Source organism: Protopterus annectens, chromosome 3.part1 (genome assembly GCF_019279795.1).
Source record: "Protopterus annectens isolate FY-2018-M chromosome 3.part1, PAN1.0, whole genome shotgun sequence".
Lineage (NCBI taxonomy): Eukaryota > Metazoa > Chordata > Ceratodontiformes > Protopteridae > Protopterus > Protopterus annectens.
In genome coordinates, this window is record NC_056732.1 from 1,386,165,989 (window position 1) to 1,386,186,198 (window position 20,210).

Consider the following 20,210-nt stretch of genomic DNA (forward strand, 5'->3'; position numbering starts at 1 on the left):
TGTGCCATACAGTGGGGATTCAAATCAAAGCCACAATCCATGAAATGAACAGTGATGAGCTACTAAGAAAAGGAACTAAAGGAATCTGTAAGAGATGTGTTGTCAAGTTTACAGGAAAACATCGTTTCTTGGACAGGATAATGCCACTTGCAGAATGGAATGCAGTATGGACTCATGGAAGTGAACTCAGTGATGGCTGAAATGGTTTACAGTTTATTTGTGAAAAGGGTAACAAGGCATAAAGGGCATAAGGGAAACTTGGAGGGAAGAAGTGATGCGGCTTTAAATGAAGAGGTCATATATGGAAAGTGGGAATGTAATATAATTACTTCAGCAAGCAACATGGTTGTGATGGCCTTTGTTCCCCTATCTCAGTTATTACCTTCTACCATGAAAATGTCACCAAGCTCATTATTCATCGATATTTATGAGGCTGCAGTTAGAGGCACCTGTCTGACACCCAGTTTTCAGAATGAAATCCAGTCATCACCTATGGTTTCCCCTTGCTCACAGGTACTGCAAGAGGCTTCACACACATGCAAAAAGGCAGGCAGTGAAATCCCCTGCCACGTGCATTCAGTTTCACTTTGAGCCCAGGGTAGCAGCTGCATTTATCTACCCCACTTGAGCAACCAACTATTGACTGGAGAGGGTAGTACTTTCTGTACAAGCCATCTTTTATGTCGGTTGTCAGATCCTCTGATGTTCTTTATAAGGATAATCAGTGCAAAATATTCTTAAAATGAATTAAATGGACTAAAGCTGGAAGGCAGCCTTCAGGCTATATCTGTAGAGAAATTGGAAATCCTTACAGAAGTAAGGTTACCTTCAATGCCATGGCCATCTAACAGTAAGCGAGAGTGTAATGTGTGATATCTCCAGTTCTTTGTTTTTGTGAGTGAAGTGAACAGTCAGTTATATCACTCCATCAGTCTGATGGTCATTTTCTTGAGTAGTCTGTGAGAATGGTGACAACTGTTTTGACTTTGTTCAATATTTACTGTGTATTTAGCTAGGTAGCAATTTTAGTGATTTCTCCTGATCCTTCTTTGTACTTTTACTGCAAAAACACTATAGCAAAAGCACAGGAAAATGGGAAAAAAATCAAGAAGTTACTTTTTGGGACTAATAAAAGCACAAGATCAGGACAGATGTCTGAGGTCTAGAGACCCAGCCAGAGATCCCATGTAAGCCATTTTCCCCTGTGGCCATTCAAAGTGTTGTGTGACTTACAAAAATGAGGTTTTGGCCTCCACTTCTACTGCTCCAGCTGAAACCTTTATTATTTTAAAGGCGGTGCATATCAAGGATTTTTCTGATAAGGAATCAGTCATGACTAAATATGTAGTTGTGTTGAGACATCTAAACCTCATACCTCTGACTCCAAATGTAGTTAATGGAGAAGACAGAACTATAATCATTCACTGGTTCCCTAATGACCTTGGGAGATGCTCAACAGATTTTGTCAGTGTTTAACTGTAAAGACTTCCCTTCCTCCTGTCCCTCTTGTCAGTTCTGAGTTTTCAGCCATTATTGTGGGGCTGCCCAGCCATCAGATGTCAGTTCATAGGATATCCACTGATCACCCCTATATTTTCTGTTGAGAAAGGACACCAGATAATTGGATATCTGATGTCCAGTTATCAGTTGAATAATTGCTAGTAGTACAGACACCCAAGAGATTCCCAACTGTTCCTGAATATAAAACAATTATGAAAGAGTACTTTGCAGTACTCCAGTGCTTAGCCGATACTCTGTCTTGTTACTCCAGTCCCATCCACTTCTACAGCTTTGTAGTTAGACAGAGACAAAAATTGCCATCCTCCTTAAAATGCTTTGACACTAAATGAGGTGAAAAAGATCCGGCTTATACTGACCAGATTCACTGCGTTAAGATACTGCTGACAAAGACCCTCTGTAGAATGTTACTTTTGACCCTTAACTTTATAAAAGAGCATTTCAAAATGGTGGTTAGGGAGTTGTCCCATAATAAAAAGACATATATAATATGGCATCAAACAGCTTACTCCTTTGGAAATTTTCTCTGTAACTGAAGCCTTCAAAGATGTTTTTGAAATGCACTGTAGGAACCATACTCACAATTCCTGGCCCCCCAAAAGTCAAAGTAGGTACTACTGGATGCAAACGTAGCACCACTATTTGTATAAAAACATGACAGCTATCCATCTTTGATTTCTGTGGAGGCTGCCAGTTGGTCATAAGCAGTGCCAGGCCAGGTGACATTGCCAAATAATAGGCAAAGCATTATATAGAACAATTTTGAAAGGAAAAATATACTTTATGCATCCTGAGATTTAGGGTGACTAACTTACAAATGTGTATGCTGTGATACCATGGGCAGAACCTCAAAATAACAGAGGGGTTGGCTCAGGGTACTACTGATGATTCTTTTAAGGAGTTATTCTGGGCACTTGTTAATGGAGTTGTGTTTAAGAGGCAGGCCTTGTACATTCTGCCTTTTCTAATGTTGTAAAAGACCAGTTTTTCAATAATCATTGAATAAAACCTTTTTGATGCTGTTTTCAAGAGTGTTTTTTTTTTTTTTTTGCAGTACTACTGTTTCTGTATTATTCTAAATGGTTATTATTTTCTAATGTTTTATCCCAAAAGTTCCTGATGGAGATTTATCTCCATGATATAATTTGGAAATATCATTAGACTGAGAACTGCTTTCTGCAACAACAATAGAGTTTTCACTTTTCTCCACATATATATATATATATATATATATATATATATATATATATATATATAGATGTATATATATATATATATATAGCCAACTCTTGCCCACTATACAGATACACCATGATCTAGGATGTAGCAGCCCAACTCACTTCACACTTTCAAGCAATTCACATACCTAGGGACATACTATTCTCTGAACTTGCAGTTATGTCTTTACATCAGTAGATACTGGAAAGTACAGCCCTGTTAGATATCATAAAGAAATGATGGCTATCCAAGGATGACCTGTTTGCCTCCTGAGTAAACCACCAGATCTTCAAGGTTTGTGCCATGATACCATGTATACAGTCTCTAGTAACAAAGGTCTTTGGAATCAGGAGGACCAGATACACCCAGCAGTTGTACTGTTTTACATTCCAATGGGCACAAAGTTTTAAAATGCTAGGATTTGCAAGAAGAAATGAGAACAATATGGAAGAAAAATATCCAGATATTTCTAGTAGTAGTAGGAATAATAAGAAATAATTTGCAGTCATGCTTAAATATGCTAGTAATACATGTAACCCTGTATGAACTATAGAAAGAGACAGTTATGGGCATATTGCAGGTACTAAGAAGCTCAAATTTGGCTAAGTCAAAGACTGAAGCAACACTGATTTCATGAACTTTAATTATATCCTGATTTAGGAATAGGGTTCATTCATGTCAAGGTATGTAAAAAAAAACTAAGTATGTGGCAAAATTAAAGTGCCAGAAAAGGACCAGGGACTGCTGTATTTTTCCTTTAGAACAGAACTCATAGCTCCAAAGTGGCGAAGACACATCTGGTTTACCTAGTTAATACAAATTTCATCAATGGAATAAGTTATTTTCATGCATTGCATGTTCTCATTCAGGAAAATGAGAAGATGTTGAATGAAAAATATCAAGAGCCTCAAGCCCACAGCTTGAAATATATCAGGTAGGTGTACCACAGTCACTCTTTCTCACCAGGTGTACCTCTCAACTGTACAGATTTTCACAGAATGTCCAGATTTTTGCCTCATACTTTTGACCTGTTTTTCATAAAATTGTGTTTTTTCTGGCAATTTAATGGCAAGTCATTAAAGATTAAAGACAGAAAATAATTACAGACATTTGAGTTTCAGACTTTATATCGTTAAGAAATTTCATGTTAAAAAACTGTTATTTTTATCAACTTTCTAAGTTGGTAACAGTAATGTTTAAAAATTGTCCTTATTTTTGGGCCTTTGTCCCCCTATTACTTATGGCTTTGTCCAGAGGTTGAGAGGTATGTATCATATTCTCAAAAAGTAAGATCAACTTCTGGGAACCAATATTTGTCTGAATAGACTAGGTTTCCACATTGGCGGGAGAATAAAGGCATAGATCCCACCTCCTGTATTATACATGAGATCCTACAAATCCTCTCAGAACTGCTTCAGCAAGGCCTGCATCCATCTAGAACCACTGTTCCTGCTAATATATATGTTAAACAGTTCTTGAAAGAGAATCTTCATTTTGTAGTTAGATACTACATTTTTCAGTGTGGGGTCTGAATTTTATCCCTGAAAACTGACTCTTCTTCCTTTGAATCTATGTGGGCATCTGAACTTAAGTATATTTAATGGAAGATTATTTTGCTAGTAGCTGTTACCTCAGCTAGGGATCTGTGAATTACAAACCTTTTGTGAAGGGAGTATTATATGGTTTTCCTCAGCAGAGGTCATCCTTAAAAAAACAAATCTTTAATTCATGCTTAAGATGATATTGAAAGTCTGTACATCAGTCAGTTCAGTTGCCAGTACTCTATGGAAAGCATGAGACTTAGGGGGTGAAGAATGTACATACCACGGCTGTACACTGACAACTGAGGTATAACTCTTACCGAACCAAGGACAACATGAGACTTAGGGGGTGAAGAATGTACAACCACGGCTGTACACTGACAACTGAGGTATAACTCTTACCGAACCAAGGACAACATGAGACTTAGGGGGCGAAGAATGTACAACCACGGCTGTACACTGACAACTGAGGTATAACTCTTACCGAACCAAGGACAACATGAGACTTAGGGGGCGAAGAATGTACAACCACGGCTGTACACTGACAACTGAGGTATAACTCTTACTGACCCAAGGACAACATGAGACTTAGGGGGCGAAGAATGTACAACCACAGCTGTACACTGACAACTGAGGTATAACTCTTACTGACCCAAGGACAACATGAGACTTAGGGGGCGAAGAATGTACAACCACAGCTGTACACTGACAACTGAGGTATAACTCTTACCGAACCAAGGACAACATGAGACTTAGGGGGCGAAGAATGTACAACCACGGCTGTACACTGACAACTGAGGTATAACTCTTACCGAACCAAGGACAACATGAGACTTAGGGGTGAAGAATGTACAACCACGGCTGTACACTGACAACTGAGGTATAACTCTTACCGAACCAAGGACAACATGAGACTTAGGGGGCGGAGAATGTACAACCACAGCTGTACACTGACAACTGAGGTATAACTCTTACCGAACCAAGGACAAGATGAGACTTAGGGGGCGAAGAATGTACAACCACGGCTGTACACTGACAACTGAGGTATAACTCTTACCGAACCAAGGACAACATGAGACTTAGGGAGCGAAGAATGTACATACCACGGCTGTACACTGACAACTGAGGTATAACTCTTACCGAACCAAGGACAACATGAGACTTAGGGGGCGAAGAATGTACATACCACGGCTGTACACTGGCAACTGAGGTATAACTTTTACCAAACCAAGGACAACATGAGACTTAGGGAGCGAAGAATGTACAACCACGGCTGTACACTGACAACTGAGGTATAACTCTTACCGAACCAAGGACAAGGGATGAACAGACTAATTGTTTATTTCTTTCATGCCAGCAAGCAGGGTCAATTAGTGACAGGTGACTAACAAAGTGTATCATTTTCTGCTGTATTAACCATGGCAAAACTCTTGACAGGACAGGTCAGGGTACACTTAGTGTAATTGCTACCAGTGCAACATTTTTCAGAAACATTACTGCTCAGAGTATTTATGAGGCTATCATTTTGGCTAGCATTCAAAATTTTTCCATGATGTCCAGTCTAGAAATAGAGCAGAATTTGCTGCAGCAGTGCTACAAAGCATGACTGAATCCCCACACCACCAACATATCAGTTACGGCATGTACTACCTATTATGAACCACCTTCTATTGAAGCAAAAGGAGCATTACTGAAGATAATTTCTTGTTTCAAAAATGGAAGCCCGTTGGGGGGCACATTCTGAACCTGCTTTTTGCACCTATGTAGCAGTAAAGGAGATCAGGATGCTGACCTTACAGGCCTTGCTTCCATTTTTGATGAATGACACCTTCTTTGTCATCTTAGACTTGAAGGATACCTTTTAACATAGTTGTATCCTTGAAGCTCATGGACCATTCCTCAGATTCAGAGTGGGGTATTCCCACTAGAAGTGTACTTTCTTGCCCTTTGACCTTTCTGCCTCATGTAGGGTCTTTAAGAAATACATGGCTTTGGTGTTTTCCCACCTTAGGATTTAAGTGATAGACATTTGCCCTAATCTGGACAACTGTATTATATAGGCTCCCTCAGTTGTTAAGTACTAGTAAATTCTGAACCTGAAAATACAATGTTTACAGAACCCATGAACCTATCTGTACACATAAAAGGCAAGTCTGGAACCTGCCCCATAGAAGATGTCTCTGGGGACCATTCTAAGTACCAAAATACTGCAGAGTTTTCTTCCCACTCAACAAAGTACAGATACTGATAAACTTATTTCTCTCCATCTCAAGCAAGATCCATCTCAGTGGGATGATCTTCCACACAGCATTGGGATATATGTTTTCTTCGTTCCTCATAGTCCCAAGCACCTGGCTATACCAGAACTCCCATACTGCTTGGTAGTTTCATATTTATCCTGTGAATAACTTGCAACAATGATCCTTATGGTGGACATAGTACAGCTGTCAGAAGGCAATATCCATAACTGAAGATTTTCAAATAGAAGGAGAGTTTATTCCCAAGAAACTCCCATTCTCTTTTCCCTTGTACAACTAAGGAATTAGACCTGATCCTGACTTGTGTATACAATGCCTTCAGCTACTGTTCTTTGTGATTCTGTGAAGATGATGGTGTACTTAGCTTATTAGTGGAAAACTATTGTGTATTAATATGTTACAACAGAATATGAACATTCTCTTGTTTTGCCTTTGGATGTATGGTGGATGACTTTCTTTATATCTGTAGTCATTAAGCTAAAAACAAGAACATTTGTTGATTAAATCTGTTTACTTGATGCCAACATAAAAAAAAAAAAAGATGGTGCTTTTCTCTATTGTTGAATTTCTTATATAAAGGCGTGGCTTGGAAGTAAACTTCACATGCTAAGGAATGTCTGACTCCTCTACAGATCAGTATGGAAGACTGGCATCCACATGTGGCTTATTCTGTTCATCTTATGGGAAGTCTGACATCCACATGTGGCTTATTCCGTTCATCTTATGGGAAGACTGGAATCCACATATGACTTATTCTGTTCATCTTATGGGAAGACTGGCATCCATATGTGGCTTATTCTGTTCATCTTATGGGAAGACTGGCATCCACATGTGACTTATTCTGTTCATCTTATGGGAAGACTGGCATCCACATGTGGCTTATTCTGTTCATCTTATGGGAACACTGGCATCCACATTTGACTTATTCTGTTCATCTTATGGGAAGACTGGCATCCACATGTAGCTTATTCTGTTCATCTTATGAATGTCCAGCAACAATGGTCTTTCTCTTTGAGCATGTATGTCTTTGACAAGCACCCCCAGATAACTGTACTTTTGTCTTGTGCTACAGGTGGTCATTACAAATATGTTTACTAGTGGGGCAGATGACCAAGGGGTTATAGGACATCACTGTTCAAAAGGTAGCTTAGACCTCTGTTGGTCCACTGCCTGACACAAAATTAAATTTTTATTATCTAGTCACAACCTTAGTATAAGCCTCAATACTGTGTGAAAGACCACGTTGGAAACACCAACTGCACAACCTTTCCTGCTTTTTTCTTTGATAGTAATGAGGGCACTGAAGAGCCCTTTTTCGTTGAAACAGATAGAGACTAAGATGTCCTGCACTAATTCTGTCCCTGAGATATTTACCTTTGGGTAGTCCCTCCAGACTAAATCTACCTTAGAGTAGCCAACAGTTAGACATTTATCTTCTCACTATCTCTGTATTAGTTTAAGCTAAGCTAAAATTGAGCATTTGGTCAGTCTATCCTTAGAACACATCCTGAAAGGTTTGATTTTTCAGCCTGAAAATACCTTGGTTTATGCCTATGAGTACCCCAGAATGAAGGCTTGTGCACAGCCATCTTCCAAATAGGTGGGATTTCTTTTTGAAAAGACATCCAGAAGTGGATTCCATTGTAAACTATTTGGTTCAGATAGGTTCAAGAGGCCAAGTAGGGTGGGGTGGCATAATGGCTAAGGTGTTTACCTTACAGACACAAGGTACAAGGTTTGATTCTCACATGGGGTAATTGGCTAGGCTCAAAATGGCCCACAAGGGCACTTAGCCTAGTACTAATCTATGAATCTATGAAGTAATTAGTTTATTCTGCGTCCAGTGAAAGAGTTCAAGAGCCTGGGTGTGACCAGGAAGAAGGTTTAGCATTCATAATACAAAATTGAAGTTCCTTCTTAACTATCTGTCCCATATGACACATACCAAGACTTTTCTGGTGGATCAGACCATGCAAGTACTGCCTCCTTTCCCTGATTCAGGAGATTGAGCCACCACAGAGAAATTTCACTGTAGGGCCGGCCACAAATATGGACTTTCATTTGACTTATTGCACATTTGACACCACAGATCAGTAGTGGTGACAGACTTCAGGAATCTATTGTTCAAAAACAACTTTGTTCAAGCTGTTCTCCTTTAATGAAATTCCTGGACACTCTCTTCAGGGGTGAGATCTTAGTGAGGGACATTACCCAAAATGATAGAATGCTGTAAAAGATCTGTAGAACTGTCTCTGCAGTTATAACCATACACATCTCTCCCTATCTCTCTCTCCATCTTCCACAGCACTGTCTGTTTTTCATAAGAAAAAGATACATAAATACCAGAGAGGGCAGGCTAAATGACAGGCCTCAGTCCCAGGAGGTTGACAGTGTTGCCATTCATGCAGTAGTCCTGACTACTTCCTAGTAAGTGCTTAGATGCTCAGTTGATTCAGCATGTTCATGTTGCTTGCATGGCTGGGGGAGTGTCACACAGGTGGTCCTGCACAGTATACAGACAGTCAAAGCTGGACATTTCCCTACGGTCCTCTTGTTCATTTTCTATTAACCAGGGTATCTCAGAAAAGGAGTGGTGCATACTCTGCACAAGGAAAGCAAAACAAAGGACTTTTACACATTTTATTCTTTTTATTTTCTAAGACGTTAAGGTATATTGTCTGATTCAGGGCTTAATGCAGTAGAACCCTTTGCACAAGGATGTACATTGTCTGCATTGCATTAGCAGTGCTAACTCTGAAGACCACATGTCTATAATGCTCCTGAACTGAAAAGCTTGACTAAGGGACTTCACTGACTGTGGTTAAACTTAGTCATGTTTCTAAATACTCAGTGCTCAGTGCACAGTTTAGTAGCTTAAATTTATGAAAAACAGAATTCATTGAACAAGGAAAAACAAACTGCTTTTTGGGAGTTCTTGTGTTTGCTGTTTGCTAACCTCATACCCTTTCTTGGTCATCTGATCTATTCATTTCTCATAAACAGGGTTGACAGACAGCTGGGGAGGCATCATTTAGGCAGCCATCAGGGGTTGTTCAGGTTTTCTTTTTTCTGGCTTAACCTCTCAGCACATGCCCAGTAATAAGGCAAGAGTTTAGCATTTAATAACATCAGTGAGGGTGTGTCACTCAGTGCTGCAAGTGATGTCAGTCATCAAGACAGCATTCCTGTGAGGTCTCATATCTTCAATACAGTATTCAATCATGACAATGTGCACCTCAGGCATACACTCCCATTCTATCTGTCTGAGGAGAGGTGAGTTAGACAGGCTGCATTATTCCTTTCATCCCTCATACCAGCTCTAGCAGGCACATGAGTCACTAATCAAACTCTGGTTGCCTGGGTTTAATCAAGGTCTTATCCTTCTATGCAAATGGAGATGGATTAAACTGATGCTTGCTTGGTGATACACTGAAGCATCTTTCAGAACAACTGTTAATACCACTTAGTCTGGTCTCAGCACTGAGGTATTTCACACTTTATTTAACCTCAGTGCTGATGGCATGAATGAGATAAGTGACTTTAGCATTTATGATACCTATGGCATGTTTTACTTAACCCTACAGGCTATTACAATGAAGATGTCAGAATGATTCTAACTGAAGTAAGTAAACACGACGGTTGCCTAATGATGCATCAAGTTATGAGGGACACACAGGCAGTTTCTTTTGGTACTGACAGGGAGATGGAGAAAATTTCATCTTGTCTTTCATTTACATGAAGCACTTTAGCAAGGTATTGGACTCAATATGAATGTCCTTGCAGCAGAAAATCTCTGCTTGGTGATTTTGTATTTAGATGACTTTGTCTTGACAGCCCTTTTCATTTATTCTTGTTAACAGAACTTAGCTTTTTTTCTTGTTGCGCTAAATACCATAATGTTAGCTAAATTCTCCTTCCTTCTGGTAGAGAGCAAAACTCTTTTTATAGTAGTGCTGGACACTTTTTAATATTGAACTTTTCTCTCTTCAGACAGATTTCAAAAGTCCAGGAATCTGGTTTCTTGGGTTTTGAGTTTTCATAAAGTTCAGCTCTGTGTGGTTTTGAATCCACAGTGACTTATGGCAACTGCTGGTTTTGCATCAGTTTTTAAATGTGTAATATGCAATAGGAAGTGCTCTACCAGTGGTTTCATATTTTCCATTCTTTAATGGGTTCTCTGTTGATCTCAGAGTTCTACTAACACTCCTTTGTAAGTGTAAAATTGGGCATTCAAAAATATGAAAAAAGTGGAAGGACAGGAAGTGTAATGCTGTCAGTTCTATCAGCTTTATTTTTTGACTATACAGCAGTGTACAGGAAGCCAGACCACATGATATATCGACTCTGAATGAGGCTAAAGATAATGATATTTAAAATGTGTGACATGCTACATCCCTCTTTCTCAGAAGTAAAAAAAAAAATACATTTTTTGAAACAGTTAGACAGTGATAACAATAAATAAATACATGGGTATAAATTTCCATTAAAATATCACTTCACTGAAATAAGCATTCTGACAAGGAACCTTGCTTCACCTGTGATTGAACAATGCTTGACCATTCAGGAAAACATTGCTTGATCGCAAGTGATAGAGAACATATTTCCCCCCTATTACCAACCTGCAATGATCAAAATAAGCATTTTTGCATGGTGCAAGTCCCTCTGCATACCCCATGTGGAAGGCCAGTCTCACGTTTGGCTCAAAACACACACACACACACACACACACACACACACATATATATATATATATATATATATATATATATATATATATATATATGTTGGGGTGCCAGCTATGGCAGTGTAGAAGGGTTCCTATTGTATTGTCGACAGCTTAGGTTGTCGAATGCTTATATAGCGACACCTAATCGTCAAAAGCTTACTATAGCAAACAGCCACTTTATCAAATTCTTTCCTTGGGAAAGAATTTGCGTGGCCATTATCGGGGATTTGCCCTTTCCCCAATGTAGAGCGATCTCGGAGTTGGTATATTTAGTTAGGGGGTGGGGGGGCAAAGCCCCCCACTATATTTGTGTGTGTTGGTTTATTTTGTTTACGGACAGCCACTCGAATTCTTTCCCGAGGAAAGAATTTGATTATGTGGCCGTTCGTTATTGTAAGCTTTCAACGGTTAGGTGTCTATGTTTTTGGATTTGACAACCTAAGCTGTCAATGTTATGATATAGATGCGTGTAGAAGGATGAAATCCTGACTAATGGCTAGGTGACCTGGAATTGATTAGTGACATAAATATCTGGCAGACTGGGCTGAGTGCTTGAGGGGAATGAAATGTAATGTGAGGGAGAGACAGATCTGTCATTAAGCCCTGGTAGCATAACTCTTAACTGCTGTAATTTATGTATAGCACTGTTTTTGCCCATAGATGTCGGCTTGCTCCTCCAAGATTTACTGATGCTCCTCATAAAGTTAGACCTACTTAAGGGAACATACATTGTAAACAGCTGAACTAAGCATATAGTCAGTATCATCAATTATATGAGCTCTAGTACCTGAAAACAACTGTTACAATTAGTGAAAAGTGCTACTACGATATTTAAAGACCTCTGCTATGATTTTAATGTTCAAAGATTGAGAGGTATGCTGATGGGCCTAGGGGTGATAATTAGGTTTGTGTGTGGTTAGGCTGAAGAGGCATGGCTGCTATTGGGCCCCACACAGGCACATCCTCACAGACCATACCTCGTTGCTCAGCCAGACTAAAGTCAAGATTGCATCCGAATGCAGGAGAATAGGGCTAAAAGAGAAAGCCCTGGAGCACCATTCAGAGTAAATGATAGTGCCAGGTATGGCTCCACTCAGTACCTCCTCCTGGCTCACCAAGGGTGGATTTTGGTGGAGGTAATTCTGGTGGTACTTCGGCTATCCCAATCTTCTCATCCTCTACTGTCAAGTAGTACTACAGAGAGTATGAAACCATGAGAGTAAAACAAGCAGGTGATAGGCTAAAGGATCCAGGGTACCAAAAGAAAAAAAAAACATAGTTGTACAATAGTGGTCAAAGGAGAGGATCCTTATTAAATGCACAACAGTCTTAAACAAACAATAGTTCCACTGTGGTTAAAAATCTAACCTGCAATGTGTGATAAAAGGTGATTTCAACAAGTTGAGTTCAAATATTTAACCTCATTTAACTGGTCTTTGAGTTCTGGCAGCCAAACCTTTTACTTTCATTTGCATTGGTTTTAATATATCTTTCTTCTTGATAGCATTACAAGCAAGTACTGACATATAGTACTTTATTATCAATACATTTTAATGAGCTTCATTTCTTTGTATTTCAGTTTAGTAACTGTTTTTTCCCCATATCATTTCTTTTAGTTCTGCCAGTGCATCAACTCTCTGCATATCTAGCTGGCTTACTAAATTCTAAAGTTAAAACTTGTTCTATGCTCTTTATAGCTGATATTGATGTATTATATTTTACTGGGAGACTATTTTTGTACCAGTTGTACTTTAATTTACATCTATCTGTAATGGGACAGGTTAGTAGGTTTTACTCTATTACCATTCCACATCATATCCCAATAATTATTTTAGTGGCACATTTACTTTAGACGTATTTGGAATACATTTCAAAAGATACTCTGTCATACCAGAAGTATCATAAGTGCTTCTTTGTCCTGAGGTGTAGGTATTTGTTACCACTGCTCTGATTTTCTCAGCATCTAGTTTTAGGCTTCCTGAATATAAGAAATGAATTGTGTATTTTAGCTGTGTCACTGTGATTTAACACTTGTTTTTGTTTAGCTTGAGGTAGCACTATAGTAATATACAGAGTAGCCAAATCAGCCTCCCTGTGTTTTACTTTGTCCACACCCCATATAACTGTATGATGAATAATATCAGCAACATCTTCAAGCCACTTTATAATCTGTGCAACAGCTCTAGGCTATGTAAAACTCTTCAGGTGCTAATGAATACCAAATGGAAGTCTGAGAAATCTATATATTGCAATATGTGGGTTAATAATTGACAAAAAGAACACTCTTCATTGAGCTTAATTTGCCAAAATCCATGGGGTTTTCATCAAGTACAGACATAGCTTTCCTGTTGGCATAACTGATCTCAGTTGTACAGAGTAGAAAGTGTTTCCTGTTCAGTCTTTATATCTTTATTAAAGTCTTGCAGCTCTATGTTCATACAGTATTCTATCAAACTTTGCAATAGCAGTCATCATGCTATTTATCCAGCCGATAGGCCAACTTTTTTTCCTTAATTACACTCACATGCTTCATTCTATTCAACTTTTCAGTTCTATTCTTAAGTGCTACCATGGGTAGCACTGCAGAACATATATGGATATAATAAACTCACAGAAAATAGCCCAGGTCAGTAAATAAATATTCCTTAAATAAATATAGTACTTATTAAGCAAATTGCTATTCTTGATAAATTAAATGAGCCAGTGTAGAAAACACTTTCATTCCAACTATATGGACCTGAATCAAATACTTGCATTTCCCATAGGTGACTTCAGTTTATTCAGTTTCAGTTTTGATGTTTCAAACATTTGAACAGACATTACATTTTAATGTACGACACTTCTTTTCCCTATTTCTAACAGATTCTCTTATTTTGCTTTCTCTGTGTCACTTTCTTGCACACTAACACTATGCATCTTTTCAGTGCTTATAGTGTCCACAAACAACCCATTTTCATGACTTTATTCTGCTTCATGTATTTTAGGAAGTGCAAAATACACTTTAGCAAAATTATTTATTTTACCACAATTTCTACATACATGATTACTTGCTAGAAATGTTGAGTCATGCATATAGCCACACCTGCAGAAATTCTCAGTGATGCATTTCTCATGCTTTTATACTTAACATGACTGTTGTGGCTCGTTTTTACTCAATTACTGCACCCTATATTTAACTTTTTAATGACACATTTCTGATACTTGTCATGCTTCCCAAAACACTTGCTTGACTCTTACAATTCATTTTTATTCTGCTTTGAACCCTGTTCTATATTTTTATCTCATATATAGTTTTACCCAATTCTGTCTGCTTTGGTTGCATTTTCAAGTGAGACTAAATAACTTCACTTGTTCTACATTTATCAGTGATTTTAGTTAGTGTCAAATATGTTCTCACAGCAATCTGTCTCTCATTGGGTCGTTACTTATACTGCTGATGATTCTTATTTATACAAATGAATTATGTACCTAGTGGCATCCTCTCTCTGGGCCAGTAATCAAGGAGCCTGAATCCCCACCATTGATACTGGAGAGGGACGTTCACTTGGAACAAAAATGGATATACCCAGTATTTCCAGATGCAGCTCTCTGCATCAAGAACAATTTCCCTTAAGAGCACACAGGGAACACACTCAATGCAGGGGTTAGTTTCTCTCTCTCTCTCTCTCTCCAGATCCCAAGTAAGACTCCCCACTGCCACAGCTGTAGGCTTGAGACCTCAGCCGAGTGCCCAAGCCAAGTCCTCCAGCACCCTCTCTGTGAAACCAGTGCTTCATGTCCCTGCTCCAAACAGCTGACACACACACTCTTTGAGATTTGATTTTCACACACACACACACACACACACACACACACACACACACACACACACACACACACACACACACGTGCACACACACACCTGGGAAATGCTGGCACAGATTTACTAGCTATGCCTTCTTCTGCCAATACTATAAGATAGTTACACCACCACCAAGCACTCCAAGGCCAGCTGTTCTAAGGTTCTTGAAAGGGTACCCAATTATACCAAGTGAAATTAATATTTAATACAAATGGTAGTTTGACCAACAGCAGTAAGGCTTTCAGGAGTGGCCACAGAGTCACCAAATAGATATGAGTACTCTCAAAGGTTAGCAGCACAAAATCCAAAAGGCAGAGTAAAGCCAAAGTTCATACACAAAATACAGCAAACATAAACGAACTCAGCAATGCATAAATAAAATAAATATTTTAATATAGATGTAACAACAAAGCTTTTGGGAAAATAACCCTTCTTCAATCTTAATACTTCACAATTAACATTTCCTTTAAATACATTTTCAAAACAACACAGCCAATAAAAACCAACCATTAATAACAATCAACACAATGCAATAAAATCCTTAAAGGACCACATAGTTGATTTTAAACACATCTATCTATACTTTAAAACTGGTTCCAAAACACTGTCTGATTAATCCCAGGCACTGAATCAGCCTGTAGCTGAAGTATCCAATTGCATTCTTTAATTTTTAATTTATTATTTATGTCCCCTCTTCTCAAGTTTTTACAAACGTTGTCTATTACTCTAAAAGAAAAAACATGATCACAGCCATTTTCATTAATATGCTTAGCTAAAGAGTTTGTACAAGTATTTCTTTTGATGTCAGCCCTGTGTTCTATAATCCTATCTTTCAGTTTTCTTGTGGACTTCTCCACACAGTGTATGTTGGTAAGTATACAATATTTATGGAATCACATGTTGCAAAACAATTAAAGGTATATTTCTTCTTAGTAATAGGATGAACAAAAGTACAGCCTCTGCTAATAAGGTTGCAACAACGACAATTGTATCATGGAAGAGAGAGAGAGACATCTTGGAGGATGTAGCTGCACTACTCTTAAACAAATGATTAAGGAACTTAATTACAATTGCTTCTGATACAATGTAACATTTGACATTCAAAAGCATGAAATAAAAAGCAAGACACAGCATGTAGTGTGGCCAGCTCCATCAACTTTTCATTGGCTTTACTTTCAGACTGTATAGCAGTGTATTGGAAGCTAGACTGCATGGCATACATACAGAACTCTGAATAAGGCAAAAGACATAAAATATGGTAAGACATGTATACAAATATTATACCCTGGTACATTAACAATACACTTGGAATTTGGTAGTTCCTTCTTTCTCATTCGCCAAAGCAGTCTGTCACATCAGCTGCTTTGCTGGAAGATAGATATGTGCATTTTGGTTCTTCTTTGTTCACTGGGTGTGCAATGTCTCAGAGAAAAATTTCCATGCTTGTTTCCTGAAGCTGAACATAACATGTTTTGCACTTTAGGATGTGGACAACTTCTTGAAGTCAGAATCTCTGCTGATAATATTGGATAGTCAGACAGTGGTGTGCTACCTGAGCAAATAGGAAAGGATATTACCATATCTCCTCTACAAAGAAGAAAACAGGACCTGGAACAGGAAACTTCATGCTAGGTCACAGTTTCAACCTGTAGCTGAATCTCATGTTGAATGTGAATAGTGTCAAGAGAATTTTCAGTTTTGGGCTATCACAGGCAGTCTGTTACCATTAATGAAAATATAATCCCTCTCGTGCTCTACATACCTGGGGGCAGTAGGTGCCAGTATGTTTTCAGTAACTTGGCTGGTATAATTCATTTACACTTTCCATGATTTCCAATAATCTGTGGGTTGCCTAAAATGTTTTGTCCAAACAGGTTAATGATAATATTATCACCAATAGATGAATTTGAAGGGATTCAAAGGATCATAGGAGCATAGGAAGTTACTAGACTACTGGCCCTGAGGCCCTCATAAGCTAGCCCAGAGTTTAGCCCATGTTTAGATAAGTCAGCACCTGATACCCCTGTCCAGCAGGGACATGGGTGGAATTCCAGGGATGCATTTTGTTTCCCATCCAGTTATCCAGGTTGTGCTTAAAAAGGGGGTAAAGAGGTACTCTGCTTGACATGGAGAGTGAGTCTATTCCACAGATGGGGGAGTCTCTGGGACTCAAATATGTCCCACCAACAAGTCTTATTGATGTCACAGACCAGGTTGAGGCCATGCGTGTGGGTTACTCGAGTGGAGCTTGACTTGCGGCTATGCAGCAGTTCCATCAAGGCCGTGTCCGAGATTGCCTTGTTTGCCAGACAGAGGTCAACTCTGAGGAGTCTGTATGTAACTGAATAGAAGAGTAGGGCTTTTAGCCTGTCTGTGTATGATAGAGTTTTGAGGCCCTGCATTCTCCTGGTAAGGAACCCCTGTGGTCTCTCCAGCTGCTGCATGTGCTTTATGAGGTACATGCTAAATGGGATGTTGTACTCAGTAATGAGCCTTATAAGGGAAGAATACAGGGATGTTATGATCTCTTTGACCCTGGATGACATACCCTTATTTATGAGGTGGGCCATATAGAAAGCTTTCCGTACAGTGAAAGCAACATGGTGATCAAAAGTAAGGTTGCTATCCACCTTGGTGCCCAAATTCCTCACGCCTGATTGCGTGCTTAGGACATTGATAATGTGTGCAGATGTCACTCTCCCCAAAGGAGATGATGATGTACTTTTTGGTATTCACCTTGAGGCCATGTTTCCGGCACCAGTCATTTGTTTGGGTGACACCCTCTTGGAGGATGTCCACATCACTAGAGGAATTGATGGCAGCACCCAGCTTGCAGTCATCTACAAACTTGGTCAGCCATAGCCCACTGGTTTTGGCCTGCACCTCAGAAAATTATATCCCAAATAACAAAGGCTTCAAGATTTATTTTTCATTATTTAGTGACTTCATAACTTCAGTCTTCAATGATTTGCAAAAAAAACACAAATTTTATGAGGTACAGACCAAAAATATGAGGCAAAAATGTGGACATTCTGCAGAAATATGTACAGTTGAGAGGTATGACTGGAATACTGGAGTGAATCAAAGGAACATGACTTCCACAAACATGCAGAAGGTCACAGGTAGATGCATCTGCCCAGCAGTTTCCCATTGCAAAGAGTCCACTTGGAAATGAAATAATTTGATGAGTATCGACATATCTGTTACTTTTGTAACCCATGAGGAAAGTAACATTCCAGTAATGCAGCAGAAACCCTACCTCTTAATAATTTTTATAAAGTGCTTTATAAAAAATGTTACTGTTTTACCTCAGTGTGTTCACACTGGAGGATGAAACAAATGTTAATTTTATGTTTAATGTGCATGATATCCCAGCCTTCAAGTATTAGTCGTGAATGTGCTCTCCTACCATTCAGTAATATTGATTTGCTCTAGTGGCTAGTTTATTGTGTTGCTACTTTCTGCACTGAATATATGAATGCATTTTGCATTTTTGTCCTGTTAGAGTATCTCCTTTAAGAGTGCAGTGAGTATTAAATGGAGGTGAGAAGTTTACAGGAAGCATATGTGAATCACATATTAGGGAAGGAGTTGCTATAGATATGACATCAATGACCGCTGCACACCTCCATATTCATAACCTTCATGTCTTCTTCTATCAGCATTTAGTCTGTTTTATCAACACTTTTACACATGGAGATGTTCATTTTCTCATTTTCTTTTGTCTAGTATGTAACTAAAACAGTAGAGGTTGACTCTCCTACAACACTGAAGTCTTTGGCTGATGCAGAGGAAAGGAACAAGTACTTAATGGAGCAGGTAGCCTCTCAGAGGCAACGATGTCATCAACTAGAAGATCAGTTGAAGAGCTCTGATGACGTCACATATACTCTTAGAAACAAGGTAAGTTGCGGCAGTGTGATGCGGATAGTGTGATGTTACTGTGTTTTACCAGGACTGACGTACTACATTTAACCTCTATCCTTCTTTATTCCTAATTTTGAAGATAGCACTGTGCAGTGGTGTTAGAGCACAATAGTAAATCTGGAATGTTGCATTTAACACGCAAACACCATTACCGCGGTGTTAACTAACATAGTCATAATACCAGGAAATTCAGTTAAGCTAGTCAACAAACTATGGAGGCCTAAAACCAAAGGTTTGCATGACCCTTTGATTAATCATGGTATTGTCTGTGTCCTGAAATGTATATAAACCACACAAAGAGTGTTCATTGTTGTGTCTGTATGCGTGGATAACATATAAGCAATACACTTTTGTAAACTATTATAGCAAATAAGAAAACCACACACTACAGGCTTTATAACTGTTGTTGTTACTATCTTGATCAGTAGCATAGCAAGGGTGGGGCAAAGGGGGCAGCAGCCCCGGGTGCAAGGTGTTAGATGGTATGATAGTGAACTCCATTTCTTGCATTCTTCTTCCAAAATGGAAGTTCATTGAATCAGCTCTTTATGTGGGATAAAAACTGTGGCAAGCCAATTAGCTTGCTTACAGTTAAAAAGAAAGCAACAAATGTTTTTTTTTTTTTTTTTTTGCTTTCTTTTATTTTGCTCTTCCAGTGATGCGCTGGGGTTGGAAGGGGCCTTGTCTTCCAATGAAGAGTTGTGACAGGGGGCATGTATTTAATTGGAAAGGAATTTTTTTCTTTTCCATTGAAGACCTGGGGCAGAAGGGAAGGGTGTGTTTCTGACATCTGGCTTACTGCTCAAAGTGCCAGTACATATGAGCAGACCTTTTTTTTTGCTCTTCAGGTGAAGAACTGGGGAAGCAGGGAACCAACAGAGAGGTCAGCTCTAGGTGCTATAAAACCCAACTATGCCTCTAATTCATCTGTTTAATCTTTTAAGTACTTTGCCTGTTAAAATGTTGTGCTTTTGCTACAATACATTAACAATTACTTTTTTTTCTATGCTTGCTGACTGGGAGATTCAACTTGACAGAGCCCAGCAGAGGTATAGTTGACTTTTGTAGATCCTGGTACTCTGCCTCCCTAGCTCTTCACTTGAAAAGAGGCAGATGCTAGATACAATCCCCCTTCCTTCCTTTCCTCCTGTCACAGGTCTTCAATGGAAGAGAGAAAAAAG

The 20,210-nt window shown here is 38.9% G+C and overlaps 1 protein-coding gene across 1 annotated transcript in view; it reads left to right on the forward strand.

Moving 5' to 3' along the window:
- The window catches only part of LOC122797784 (kinesin-like protein KIFC3), a gene marked incomplete at its 5' end in the record, with an annotated part of 595,169 nt that overhangs the window by 242,113 nt on the left and 332,846 nt on the right, over positions 1-20,210 (forward strand). The window contains one exon of the mRNA XM_044066305.1: positions 18,832-19,005. Within this exon, the coding sequence (XP_043922240.1) occupies positions 18,832-19,005 (174 nt within the window). The remainder of the gene's footprint in view (positions 1-18,831; positions 19,006-20,210) is intronic.